Consider the following 15,050-nt stretch of genomic DNA (forward strand, 5'->3'; position numbering starts at 1 on the left):
GTATCACGCAACTAGCATAGACCTGTACAAGGTATTTGAATAAGACTTTTGCACTAACAACTCTCACAATGGATGTTCTTTTGGTGCATCTTTACCTTGATCGAATTACTCTGTATGTAAATCATGGTAAAATACAGTAATTTAACTTAGATTCTTAGTCTATGCACTTTTCAGTCCGTTATATTCTGATATGATCAATCTCACTTGGACTCAATACACATTTTCCCTATACATCAAGGAGTAGCAAATCTCATTTTGGCACATATGAATAATTAGGACTCAAAGCTGTGATAACTTTTATAGTTGCTTAACTTTTTAAGCTCCGTCTACTTCACAAGGCTGGTGGCATTGTATATTTTTCTTATTGTCAACAAATGCCATGAAAATACCCAAATTACCAATGTATTGATCTTCCATATCAATAAGCAACACCGATGTACAGGTTTAGGTGTTTCTTTATTACGACGAACACAGCCACTGTCATTTGTTTCGAGTCAACCCTACTGCCAGATATACTAACCAGCTCATCAAATGTATATTCTAGTCAGTCCACTCACACAGACTAGATTATTATGTGTTGACATTTGTTTATTTGTCGTTGAGGCTCTGATCTCGTCATCCCCCACAGTTGAAGTACCAAGCGCTGCGTAGCTTACAGCTCCCTCTGATAGACTTTGAAATGTTGCTCAAACCTGCACTTTGCATTTGTCTGTACACTTGCTACAATATGCATAAGTAAAGCGGTCGACCACTGTTCACCACACAGTATTGTATGTAATAGTGCTTCATTGAGAATTGGTGGATATATTGTAAATGGCTTTGGCAATGATCATGGCTGTGGTTCATTATCATTGCTTGGCATCAGCAGCCCACAGTGGGGTGTTGAACCTTGATTCATTTCAGACTTGTACATTGGACAAAACTGGTTGCTCTAGTGGTCCATGTTAGCTATCAGTCCAGTGAGTCCCTGCGCTACTCAGCCCCACTTGGTACTGATAGGATGGATCCCGGAGGGATAGAGTGCCTTGTGTTGGATAGGCTGAGAAATCTCTGTGAGGCCGGAGTGGAGACCCTGGTTTCTTGTGGTACAGAGTTGACCTTTCTCTGGATCCTGAAACGGCTGGAGAGCAGGATGAAGAGGATGAAGGAGGTATAATGGGCAGACCTCGCTGAACCGTAGCTGAGTTGTAGACACCCAACTCAGCCTGTGGTCGAGATGCCATGGATGATGTGGGGTGCGGTACTACCGGCATGACTGTGGCAGCGTTGGTAAAGTGAGCAGTAAAGGGCTGGTACGGGACACCTTCCACGCTATAGCGAGGGTAGGGCTGCATTGTAGCCCACATGTTGCAATTTATTGAAGAGGAGTTGGTCAGGTCATCTGTGTCCCCTACCCCTGATCCAGACTCTGTGTCAATACTACCGTACATACAAGCTTCTCTAGAGGTGATTGCCTCAGTGCAGTATGGATGAGACATCAAGGGTGACTCATAAGAGGTAGCTGAACGAAAGTAATGCTCCTCTGAGACCACAGATGATGTCTCCAGATATGGCCGCTTGCATCCAAGCTCTAGGTGTCGGGCATTATCTGCAAATGGATATAGTTAACAGCATATTTTATTTCAACCAGGGAGTACTTAATGGGCACATCTGATTCTGTACAATAGCTAAAAGAACAGCAGTTAAGAACATACCTCTGTGTTTGAAGCAGTGGTACAGAAGGCTGGGATCTCTGCTCTGAGGGAAGTGGTTGGAGATAGGATCTTGGGGGTCTGAGTTAGGCAAAGGAACCCCAGTCTCATACTGATAAGAGGACAGGACTTGAGGGTGCCCTGTGAGAACTCCTGCTCCGAGCTTCCCTGCTAGGTGGCTATGCGAGGAGATGAGCCTCTGGCGAACCATGTTCTTTGAAATCACTGGGTATTCTTTACTGTACAATAAGCAGCAACAGAAGAGAAAAGGAATCAGTCTGCCATGTCTGCAATTCCACTCAGCAGTCTTTCAAGGAGGTGAGGTATCTTTTTTGTTTTATCCAAAAACAAAAAAATGTCCTGAAGAACTGATGTTTATGAGTGAATTCGTGTGTGCTAACTGGTCCTACAGGACCTGTCTTATTTCCCTGGTTCCTTTTTGTGTAAACATACCCCTGTAGTCTTGAAACGCGTAGATCTCCTTCTTCACTACCCCGGAATCCTTTGGCAAATGGATTGTTTTCTATCTTTAGCTGAGTGATCTAGGAAAATTATATTTCATTTAAGATTTCATTCTATTTGCTTTAAACCAAACCATAAGTGAAGCAATTACAGGAAGGTTCTTTGCTATGGGGGACGGGAAAGCTGACACCACCCATGCACCCCTATGCACACTTTAACAGTTAGATTTAAAGAATCTACACCTAGAAACATGTACTACCATTTAAACTCTTATAATAAGTTCAACATGATTGACTGTAATCCCCTTTCATCAATAAAAGGAATAGCTGACACCAACAAATGTTACTTTTGTATTTGTAAAACTTGGAATATTGCATCAATTGTATTTTATAGTTGCTTTACCTTGTGGTTTTGATACGAGGTGACAGAGATGAAGGCTGTCTCGTGAAAGGCATGAGTACAGTAGGCAGTGTTCTTGGATCCAAAGGCGTTGTTTTCATCGGCTTTGACTATGTGTAGTCTAGGCTGGTACTTGTGCATAGAGTTCAGGATGATCTAGGAAGGTGAAGAGAAGATAACACATTTCATTTTTAACTTTTGAAAGCAACGGTCTATTAACAGCCACTATCGTGTAGTACACATTCATTTTTCACCACTAGCTTGCAAAGACAATGACAATGTTAACTGGCTTAAAGTGTAAATAAACACTAAATTCCACAGTTGACGTTTTACAGTCGCTGATGTACTAACAGTGTAATGACAACAAGAGAAGATCTGCTAAACAACTATGGTATGCTTTGACAGGTTTATATACTCCACATTATATTGTTCTCACTCTCTCCAGGATATCCAGTCAACATTGTTTCCATACAGCAACATAGGCTGTGATTTATCATTTGGTAGTGAATGACTATACAGTGAATTTGATCATAACCATTGATTCAATGCACATTTAGACACCGACATGAGTTAATCACCTGGGACATAATTATAAAGCTCATGATAATGATGACAATTCATCAACACATTTCCCTTGAGGTTAGAGGCTATGTACTTAGTGTACAAGTCATGAAAAATGTTTGAAAAATGAACTGCACAATATCCCACTATCACTTAAATGAGTTGCTCTAGTCCTAGTGATTAGTGTTCAGCATTAACTTGTCTTAGCAGGTTAAGCACAGGTGTAATTAATAACAATGATCATGGCCCAATTCCGTTTGAGTGACCCATTAAGCCTACCAAGTAAGTAAGCACAACTCTCTCCAACAAAATTACCTTCCCATACAACTAAACTGCATTCTCAATGACGTTTCGAGGGAAACCTATATTCTCTCGGATTACGGTCGCAGTTTTAAACACGTGATTAACAATGTCAACTGAAACAAAACTTGGTTATGATTAGGCAACATATAATTGTTTAGGTTTAGTAACACATCATGGTTTGGCTTAAAATAAGTGTTTGTAACATTATTCAAGATACTAACATAAATTCAAATAAGTCAACATTGACTTTTGGTTTCACAATGTACACAAACTGTGGTCCCCTGGGTGAAAGTCCTGTGTTTGTTTGACTCACCCATCGAGTTACGCAGACTTTGATTAGAAACTTTTAAAAAGAAAACGAAATCCGGGAGAAAATACATTTCCCCCTGTCATTTTTAAGAGACCAGGCTGTAGGGCCTTGGAACTGGAACACTTACATGAAATGCAGATATCATTGATGTTAATAATTGTCCCGTAGCTTTTCGTGATATGACATTTGAAAATGTCTCCCACAAAAAAGTCACTTCATAGGTAAGTAAACTGTACGCAAAGATTCCATCTTTGTGAAATAAACTGTAATGATTTACATTTTTTATATTGTACATTATTAGTATGAAGCATGGAAATGGCATGTTGTCCCAATGTCTACCCTTAGTATACATTCTAACAGATTTTAACGAACAATAATTAAATGTGTAAATAAAAAAGTAACATGTACCTCATATCCGCTCTCATATAAGTAACCATATTGTATGCCAATTTTAGTAAATGCTTACTACTTTTTACCCTCATTACATGTGTATCATAGAACCATAACACAATAGATGTTCATTCAGTGTGAAAATCACACTGAATGAACATCTATTGTGTCCCAAGTCTTTGCTGTGTGTTCAAGTGCAGCTTTCTAGCCAAGACACAGGTGAAATGAATGAAGAGTGGGCCTTCATCGCCGCTAGGTCTTTGATTTTGGTTTGTTGTGTCTGGGCCTTTAGTCTCTTTAAATGCGGGGAGGGCCGACAGTTTCAAAGGGAGGCCCTCACATGCACACACAGCCGGTCTGACAACCAAAAGAGAGACACTCAGATTACAACACACAGAGATGGAGTGTGACTTCATTCTATGCCCAGGACACCATTACTCCACTTTATCTTACAATAGCTGTTGCTGTATTAATGTTCTAAATCTCATTGGCAAGTGCTTAAAGGAGCTATGTATGTCACTTTTGGTAACACAATCTGTGAGATGGTGAACACTGCACCTTGTCTATACTCACTGCTTTTTACATTGCATTGTGGGAATTGAATTGGCAGCTCAACAACCTCCAGTGCACTTGAACTATGTTGAAATAGGGACATTCCTGACTTTCTGACCAGTTCTCTACTCGTCTGACACCTTAAAGTTTAAACCGTGCCATAAGATCAGACTATTTGAAATGAGTGTGTTTAGCATAATCTCTTTGATATTATGGTTAGCATTGTATTGTATACCATGCCTGTTACCACCATCCATTCCCTGCCAAATTCCCCCATTGGGATCAAGTCCTTCGTGCGCAAAGTTGTTAGATTGGATTGGTTCAATGCATTTTTCATCTCCATCACACTTGATCTGGAATCTAAATGTGTTGTGTGTTAGTATAGCAGGTAGCATGTGCTGAGCGTGCATAGTGTTTAGGTTGATTGGGTGGCTGCAGGTCGGCTCACTCGCATCAGTCCGCTCACCGCAGCCGACTGCTGTGCCCAGCGAAGCGTTAGCAACAGTAAGGCAGGGTCATCCCTAGTCCAGCTCTGTCAGTACGTATAAGCATCAAGCACTGCACTTCGGCTCCCCTCCTCATTTGCCTATCCTCCAGGGGTCTCTCAAAGAGAGGCAAATGTTGAACAGGGCACAGGGTGCTAGGCTCAGGTTGAACACCGACTGGCCCTGTGCTCACATGCTCCTGTTGCTGAGGCAGGCTGGAGAGACACAGATAATCTATTGGCTGGTTCACAAGAGGCTCTCGGCTGACCTTTGTCTGCTCTGCTGTCTGGCTGTTTGAGGGTGATACTGGAGACTCCTGAGTGACTGTCTAAAGGGAGTGATCAGGGAAGCCTTCCTTAGATCAGTGAAGAGCTAAAGAAGGTATTTGCTTTCATCTTCCTTAATATCCATGATACGGAAATGTGCGTGTGAAGACTTCTTGAAGCACAATAAGTATTATTTTATTACCATAGCATGTAATGACCCAACCTTATCGCCAGACTAGAACGTCAATATTGGAAGATTCTGCAAAACCCAGATTAAGGTTTGGAAAAGATTGTGATTTTGGTTAATAAAAAGGTGACTATCAATATAAGGTGCTTTATGTGATGGGATCCAACTTCCAGTCTACACATCTATCCACCACCCCAACCTCCACACCCTTACCTTGCACATTGCCGCATAAAAGTCATAATACTTCCCTGCATTAGTACTGACAGTTGGCAATGTACATGAATTGTGAAGGGCGGTTTTGTCCATTATGGACGCAATTCTTTGGGATATTAGGCTGAATAACCATAGAACATGAAGAAGAAGAGTGTGAATTACAGTTGAATTAGTCATTTCTTACACATTCAGTAATGTGTATAATTAGTACTGAATGGGAGTTCCTTCACTCCACAGTGAGAAGCCCTGCCCTACTACACACCTCTCGATCTTGACGTCATCTGGGCTCTGCCTGGCCTCAAACTCGCTCTGTCCTCATTACTCGCCCTTATCACTGGCCAGGCACTCAACTCGATCTGACAGCAGGCCCCGCCACGGATCTGAGAGGTTATGAACCTAATGAGCCCGCCCATTGATGGGATGGCTTCAGACAAGCTATCCCAGAGTCCCCCTGGGGAGCCCTGCCACAGTCATACTCTTCACCTCACTACGCAGCCTCTGCCTCCTCAGCTTCATTCAGAAATCTGAAAAACATCTACACCTTTTTGCAGTTTGCACATGTATCATATTAAAAAGATGTATGTTTCTTCTCACATTAGGTGGTTTTTGCTAAAACAGAGTTCCCTCCAGTCATGAAATTTCAGCAATATATTGGAGTTTTGGAGGTGTATTCCAGACAGGTAAAGCTGAAAGTAATACATTGCCTTGGGAGCACAAGTAATTTTAGAAATAAATAAGTGTTTCACACCTGGTTTGACTTCACGCCTCTATAATCTAAAAAGGTTACACCTGTTTCACCCTTTTAACTGCATTTGTTTGATTTGTAGGCCTGTTTTCGAACTGTATTTTACAGGGCAGATCATCATCATAGGACTTGATTTGCTCTGGTATTTTTCTTGTTTTTAGCCACACTGGCAATGTAGGTCTTCAGCTCGGTCCACCACTTTGGTCCAGACTGAAAGATCTCAACAACCATTGGATGGATTGCCCTGCAATTTGCCCACAGGATTAATCCTACTGACTTTGGTGAACCCATAACTTTTCCTGTAGTACTACCAGCAGATTAAAGACTTCACTTATACAGTGAAATATCTCTACATCTACAAGATGGATTAGTACAACTGTTAGTGGTTCAGAGATAAATATCGGAACTGTTGGAATACAATGCAATTCATAGTAAATGGACTTGTACTTGTACTTGTATAGCTAGTCTTCCTATCACTCAAAGCACTTAACACTACATGTCATTCACCCACTTATACTCTGATGGCAGCTTCATAACTGATTCATACCCCACACATACACAGCCTACGGGAGCTATTTGGCATGGCCATGGACCTGAGGATCGAACTGTCGACGCTCTGATTGAAAGACGACCCGCTCTAGCTCTGAGCCACGGCTCAGTGGGGGCTCAGCAGGGTCGTCCTTCAATCAGAGGATTGGCGGTTTGATCCCCGGCTCCGCTAGTCCATTACGATGTGTCCTTGGGCAAGACACTGAACACTTAACTTAGATAGTTCTGATGGGCAGGTGGCACCTTGCATGGCAGCCCTGCTATCAATGTATGAATGTGTCTGAATGGGTGAATGATGACATGTAGTGTTAAAGCACTTTGAGTGGTCGGAAGACAGACCGTTTACCATTTTGCCATTTGTATACTTGTGTTAACAACTGTTGCTTTATTCTCAGATCTTAACAATTAAATTGGTGGATAAAATGTTAACACTATTGGGATAATCCAGTCGATTTTGTAATGACGTTAACCCTTTCTTTAAATAGGTCTTGAATTATAGAAATTACTAATATACTCTGCAGGTACTCACATGCCCAAAAGGGTCCAGGTGATTGTTTGTTAGCTTGAGCTTCTGAAACGACACCAGTTGCCTCATCCAGTGAGCTCCTGTGGCGGGGGAATCAGGGTGCACATAGAGTCTGCCTGGCATTGCTGGCTCAGCTTTGCCAGCCACCATCCTAAAAACAGATGGAGAAACGTGCAGAAGCAAACTGTGATAAGAAAAAAAAAACCGAATGTAATATTGCCTCTAGCTGTTTACAAGAGCTAATGCTATTCAACATTTAAAGAAGACATCTCAGTTAATCTAACATAGCTCACTCAAAATATTTGGCCGTGTTGCAACATGAATCAAGTCACCTTTACCATAGCGTACAACACTACTGCTCTCAACCCTCACAGTATTTAATCCCTTAGACTTGAAGGAGGTGGCCTCTGCTAATACATCACTACTAATTATGCTTCTCCAAGGTGTCTTTGAGAAACACCAGATCTGCAGGCCATGCCACAAGATCAGAAACAAATGGCTGTAAAACGAAGTCTTTTGCATTCATTTCAGCTTTTACATGCAAAACCTTTTGTCCACCTTTGTGAAGTGGGTGTGCCAGTTATAATGTCATACTGATGAATGAAGGGCTGCAATGTCATTGCCTCCAGATACAGGGTGAATTTAAGAAATGCTGAGTTCGGTCCACCAGCTTTTTCTCTTTGACTCGTGTTTCAGTTGCCTCACAATACTGACAATGCCTTGACCATAGTTTTTCCATCATCATAAGCATAATCCATCCCTAAAGTTAACCATACAGTTGTTGCCATGCTCAGATGTTGTAGATATCAAGAATTTACAAAATCGTACAAAACGTTTGATTGTAATCCAGTGTTTTGTTTGTTTTGGTCTGGCGATAAGAGTTAGGAAGCAACATGGCAGCTCAAGGTTTCTGTCTGTGTATTGCCTGCAGGCCTAAGTTGACTACCCGCCGGGCCTCAGCATCTGTTATACAAGTAGCTACAATCAGCTAAGCTGCTATGAAAGGCTGTAGTAGTAGGCCATGGGGCAACCTTCAACAAGAATCATCCATGGCTTTGCATTTGGAAACTTACCACTTGTTATCACAGAACTTGTAGCGATGGTCATCAGCGGGGACAATGTCAATAAGTAGGATGTATTTGGTTTTGGGGTTCATCCCAGTTACTTTAACCTTGTAGCTGGGGAACATCCTCCTGTTGAAAAATGTAAAGGAAAGGTGTCAGAAATGCTCTTATTTGGCTTTCATATGAACGCAATACTTGACTTTGACTTAAGTTCTTATTCCTAAACAGAAATCAGTGTGATTTGAACCTTTCAGAAGGATTTGATCAAAATGCGTATACATGATTGTGAGTTTCCATAAAAAATGCAACCAATTTCAGGGACTAATAAAACCCTTCTTTCCCCAAAGGACCTTACGTTGCACTCTGCAACAATCGTTGAATACATCGGGTGGGAAGTTAGAAACAGTTGTGTGTAGGTTCAGTGTAGTATCCTCACTGATGATCTGATTTGCTCAGTTGTTCAGCGATTGGGATGAGGAAGGATCCATAGATATCGTGGGACTGAGAGAAGAGTCGGGGGAAAAGCTGCCTTCTCTGAAACCTAAAATCACCTTGACCGAAAGATAAAGTGGATGAAACCTACTTCTTAAAAAAATAACCCCATCTAGCACATGAAAAAAACCTTCCAGGATCATTTTCTTCATGTTGTCCTTACTGTCAAAATCAAAACCTGGTAATGATTTGTTTCCTTGCAGGCATTTATTTGGGAGGAGACTGAAATCCTCTCATACTTGTGATACTGAGGGGCCATAAAAAATATGTGAACAAGCTCTATCTTTCATCTCTTAAATGCCTCCAGACTACAAGACAGAATATGTTAATATAGCACTCAAAGCCATAAAACACATGAAGGGAGCTACCTTTCCTGACCTCTTCTGGGAACCAAAAACTTTTTTATCCCATCTTCGCCAAAGGAAATTTCACAAAGGGCTCAGCGCCCCTTATAAAGTCCTAAGTGGTTTTTAATGGCACCAGAGATCGGACAATAGTTTAGATAGCCGTCTCGTCATTGCACAAGAGGCTATGGTCAAAAAGCAGTTCATCTGTCTGTGGTGCCCATGGCAACGAGTTCAAACATTGGGAGACACTCATGAAAGGCTTTACATGCTTTCTGGGAAAATAGTGTAGCATCAAAACCCCTATATACATACTTACTGTTCTGATTGGTGCAAATGCTCTTCTTCAAAAGGATCATTGTGCCCGACACCATCTGATCATGTTACTGTAAATACTCTCTCACGTAAGAGAGAGAGGAGGGGGATTGAGGGCCGGTAATTTAAATCTCTCTCCCAGGCTTCAAATCCAATCAGTAGGAGAGATCAGTCCCAGTATCATCCTCACTGAAAGACAGGTTAATCTTAGAGGAACATTCAAAGCAGACCTCTTCTCTTCTCTGGCTCCGCTCGTACCATACTGAGCAGACCAGAGCAGACGGAGGCCTGTGTCAACACATGTGGCCCTCGGGTTTGTGTAATATGGCCATAACTATCTAGAGAGGGCTCTGCTGCTCACTCCTCAGCTGTCCAGCCGGACAGATGACCCTGATGCCCCACGATCGTATACACAAATGAATGTTGTTGAGTCAAAATGCGTCTTGGGTAGGGGGGGTTTTGGTTTAAAAATAGTAGGACTGTCACTTTTTCCCTCAACAAATTCGAAGTGATTTGAATGCAGCCCACATAGTCTAATCCTAAATCCACCCACCAGACGCCGTTACATCTTAACCCTTTATTGTTAAAAGCCTTGTTCATTGGTTTTGCTTCAGAGGTGGGTGAACAACAACAAAGTGTTTCATAGTTTTTGGTTAAAAACACAAGAACTGTCACTCTTTGCCAAAATTAATCTATAACATATAATTCCCTAACTGATTTGAAGACAGCCCTGTAGGCAAATCCTAAATGTAAAAACAATTGTTGTAAAATGAATGAATGTGGTTTCATCCATTCGCTGTACCTCCACTGCCTCACTTAGATGAAGTTTCTGTTTTTACAATGTCAGCGCACAGCCTTTATTAATACACTTTTCTTTCTATGGTGTTGAATCCTAAATGCGACCTCCCACTTCTCTCAGGTAGTTTGTGTTGTCAGGATTATCCATCCAGTGAAGCTAGGCTTTCTCCACTTTGCCCACATTTAAAAAATAAATAAATACAATTTTGAATAAAAAAATCACAACAGTAAAAAATAGTGTAGGAGAATTAAATGTAATTGGGTGTTTGTCTTGTTCCTGCAGTAGAACAACTGTTGTAGTCCAGGGTTCAGACATATGATGGCATATTGAAAGAGATGATAGAAACATGTCAACCATTTGACTTTTTGCCAATCCGTGGATACTGGTGTAGCCTTCTCTTCAATATCTCTGCTTATATTGGGCCACATGTTGCAATATGGAATTGCAGGATAAATTATTTCTTAGTTGAATAGTACAATATATGTTGTTATTGGAATATAACATACATTTAAATCGTATTGACCACCCTTACTGTAGTCTATATGTAGCTGTTGTCAGGCTAAATGACTTTCACCGTAGTCCTGTTGTTTAGCTGTCTATAATCTTTCATACATGAGACGAAAAACCGTTTTGCATATCTGCTACATCTATAAAAAAATCAAGGTATTGCAACTCTAGTCAAGTGACTTTCAAAGGCAGACAACATGAAGGCATGTGTATACATACGGTGGTGTGACTAAGTGAGTGAGTTTAAGAGGAGCATGAGAAATGGAAGTTGGAGAGTGTGTGTATGATATCAGTGTCAGGGCATGTGTGTGTGTGTTTCTGTGCCCAGCCAGCTGTTTCTCTTAACAATCCCACATGTTTAGGCCCTCCAGTGATCCATTCCCTCTCTGGGAATCTCCAGTACCACGGCAAGATCAAAAGGAGTGTTGGGGGGGATGATGAAGCGCCACAACCTAGTAGACTCGGCCTATTGTGGGCGCCGGATTCCTCTTATCAACCCGCCGCTGCTCTCTTGACGGGCTGTGTACAAAGAGGGAGAGTGAGGGAAGAGCTGCACTGGGTGCTTTGAAGAGGGAGGATTACGCCTGGACAATGACACTCACAATAACAAGTCTACTAGTCTCGGCTAGGTGCTGCATGCGAGTGGACTGAGAGTTTCATCTCAGAGTGTCGGGGAAATGTAGGATCCCCTGCATGACGGCCTGGCTGCTCTGCATCTGTACCTCCTCCCCTGCCACCTCTGAACTGACCCTCCTTACATGTTACAACTGTGGGGCCCTTTAAACCAGGACACCCCGACATTAAGAGTTTTTATTCATGCCACTCCGTTTCACCATAAAATAGGTTGACGAATTCTGTGTTTTTAATTTTTTTAATTTTTTTGCAGTAAGTTTTGAACATATAATGCCCAGTGTAAAACATTGTTTCATAACCTTACATGTATTTAAGCCACCTTGAATCTAATTATCATTTATATATATATATATATATATATTACAATATTATAACATATATTGTATAATAATATTGGTATCTGTGATCATACACTGCAGTATTATTTGGTTTTGGATCAAAACCAACATTTGAGGGTAATATCTTTGAGCTCTATATACAGTGACAAATATTTCCATTTGCTTGCTCTGACATGTACTTCTGACCACTGTGCACCTGAAAAAAAGCCTACAAGCAGGAAAGTGTGTAATGTGTTACTATGGCAACCCGGTAAGTGTGGACTAATAGGTCACCAATGTTAGCTGCATCATAACCACATATTTAACTGCATTTTTAATAAGGGGGCTTCTATGTTTATTCCCTTTTCTGATGTTTTTTTTTTTTTGTTTGTTTGTCTTTAAACAAATACCAAAATGTAGTCAACATGAATGGCACTTTGTTTTTTATGAAAACTAAAAAATGTACAATTGATGTATAAAAATGAACAAATCTTGGCACCAACTTTGGAAACCACTGTGTTAGAGCCTAGGAACCCAAAGCCACACAATATCCCCCTCGGTGGTGAGCTAACAGTCTGCCTTTAGATCGGTACCATCCAATAACATTGTGCTGCTGTAAAGACTTGAAATAACAATGATTAAAGTACAATCATCTTGGATTCTGGTGTTAGTTATATAAAGGTTTCATACACAGTTCTCAATTCTGCCTATATATATATTTTAAATAAATCTATAGCTGTTTGGGGCCCTTTTATTTGGGGGCCTCCGGCAGTTGTCCACCTCGCCTAATGGTAAAGTCTGCCCCTAGAGTCTTTTCACTGGTGCTCCTGACTGCGAGTAGCTGTGACTCGGGTGTGTGACGAAACTACTGTGTGTCATGACAGGTGTATTGCTGAGGATCAGAGGAAGTGCAGTATTGAGCGTGAAGTTGTTTTTATGAGCAGTTCTTTAGAGAAGTAAAAGTATTCGACCCATTCTGAACAGGAATGTTTCGAAACACTGCTTTCAGGCACGGCTGAAAATATAAAACAGAAGTAATCCCTACTGTTAGCAGGTTAATGTGACAGGCAATTTATTATGCAATGTTTAAAATGATACACTTAACACTTAAGACATCGATAATAATAATAATAATAATCTGATGATTGTGGCAGCTCTGTAATGAGAGCAATGAATGTCCATGGTAATTGGAGCAATCACTTAACAACTCGATGAGCACTACTGGTCTTCTGGTTCGTTCCGTAGTATAAAGAGAACACTCAACAACACACTGACAGCTGTGACATAGAAAAAGAAGAAAACTATATTGACTATTTTAGCCATGGCACATGGCATTGAAGTGTCCATTTCAGCCCTCACTGTCACAGTCCTTCTGCTCACATCAGAGTTAACACCCTTTAACGGACTCCTTTCCCCTTGCCCGTCTTTACAATCTGGGTCTGATTGTAATTTTACTAAGATACTAAATGTAACACGTTGTCATTGTTGCTAGCCACAGCTGTACAGTGGAATGTACAGGACAACTAGACCAGAGATCAGAAGGTTTTTAAACAGCTTCTCAGTTTCACCATGTCAGTTACAAAATAAATGGTAAACGCTCCAAAATTAGATTTCTGCCACAAAATAATTTTTGTAGCACTTTACATTGCAGCTCGGTAATAACATGGTAACAGTGGGGTAATAATTTCATAATAAAGAGGTAATAATTAAGTAATACTATGTAATTACCAATTACCAGGTAATACTTCGAATTAACAATGGATGAATATGGGTCATATTAGAATTAAATGTATGTAACAGGGTGCTAAGTGTAATCATATCATGTGTACAATATACCCTGAAACAAAAGGGAATGTTTGGTACGTACTGTAGGAAGAATAGATTTCAGCATTATAATGTGGTACCAATTTGGACTTCCAAGAATGTTCACGTGATATTGAAAATATTATGCTGGCAAAAACATCAACCTATATTACCTCATTATTATCAGTTTATTACCACATTAATTACACCCAAACATTGCACTGACATCACCATTTTATTGTATTTCAGGTCACTGAAATATGACTATATTATTTCTAAATAGTTGTGGCTATCTTTAAATATGTTTCCCCATTATTAAGCTTTGTTTTTTTGTCCCCTTATTACCCTGTTTCATACATTTCAGTCTGATAGCACTCAGATATAACCATTGTTAATGCTGCTACCATGTTATTACCGAGCTGTAATGTAAAGAGATACAATACTTTCCTCTGATTTTATTTTGATCTTTGCTTTTTCTGGTGAAATACTAGATAGGTGTACTTTAACGGGCCTCAAAAATCAAATGAAACCATCGAAGAAGGAAAGAAATCAGCTCATCTAACACAAAGACAAATCCAGCCTGTGGTTAAATGGACATTTGAACATGCTTATCCGAGATGGTAAACATTATACCTGCAATACATCAGCATGTTAACATTGTCATTGGCAGCATGTTGCCATACTAGTGGTAGCATGTACCTCGAAGCGCTGCTGCGCCTCAGTTCAGCTTCTGGCTGTAGATCCTTGTTTGATTTATGATTTGAAGGCTTGGCTGACTATGGACAGATATTTTGTTCCTTATCAAGCAGAACATATTTTTGTTATTTTTTTATCTGGGCTAGTTTGTGACGCTATCAAATAAATAATTAAATATCTCAAATAATTTGGCTGATTACTGATTACTTTGTCTGATTACTAGACAAATCTGTCACTGTTGCCCTGATTGACAGAATCAAACAGATTAGACTTTCAGAAGTTATTACTTTCTCTGAGATAATTGGAGCCTGGTTTAGATTATTTATTTTTCTTGTCTGCTTTGTGATTCATATTTGAAACATTTCTGGTGAATCACTGGAAATGAATTACTGAAATATATATATATATATATATATATATATATATATATATATATATATA

The 15,050-nt window shown here is 40.3% G+C and overlaps 1 protein-coding gene across 1 annotated transcript in view; it reads right to left on the reverse strand.

Moving 5' to 3' along the window:
• Nucleotides 1–894: 894 nt before the first annotated feature.
• Nucleotides 895–15,050, reverse strand: part of tbx4 (T-box transcription factor 4) — a 20,755-nt gene continuing 6,599 nt past the window's right edge. The window contains exons 4-9 of the mRNA XM_031872513.1: nucleotides 8,713–8,832; nucleotides 7,643–7,790; nucleotides 2,556–2,708; nucleotides 2,145–2,233; nucleotides 1,695–1,930; nucleotides 895–1,588 (exon numbers count right to left, since the gene is read on the reverse strand). Coding sequence (XP_031728373.1) covers nucleotides 945–1,588; nucleotides 1,695–1,930; nucleotides 2,145–2,233; nucleotides 2,556–2,708; nucleotides 7,643–7,790; nucleotides 8,713–8,832 — 1,390 coding nt within the window. The 3' untranslated portion in view covers nucleotides 895–944. The remainder of the gene's footprint in view (nucleotides 1,589–1,694; nucleotides 1,931–2,144; nucleotides 2,234–2,555; nucleotides 2,709–7,642; nucleotides 7,791–8,712; nucleotides 8,833–15,050) is intronic.

Source organism: Anarrhichthys ocellatus, unplaced genomic scaffold (assembly GCF_004355925.1).
Source record: "Anarrhichthys ocellatus isolate YVR2014 unplaced genomic scaffold, GSC_Weel_1.0 scaffold64, whole genome shotgun sequence".
Lineage (NCBI taxonomy): Eukaryota > Metazoa > Chordata > Actinopteri > Perciformes > Anarhichadidae > Anarrhichthys > Anarrhichthys ocellatus.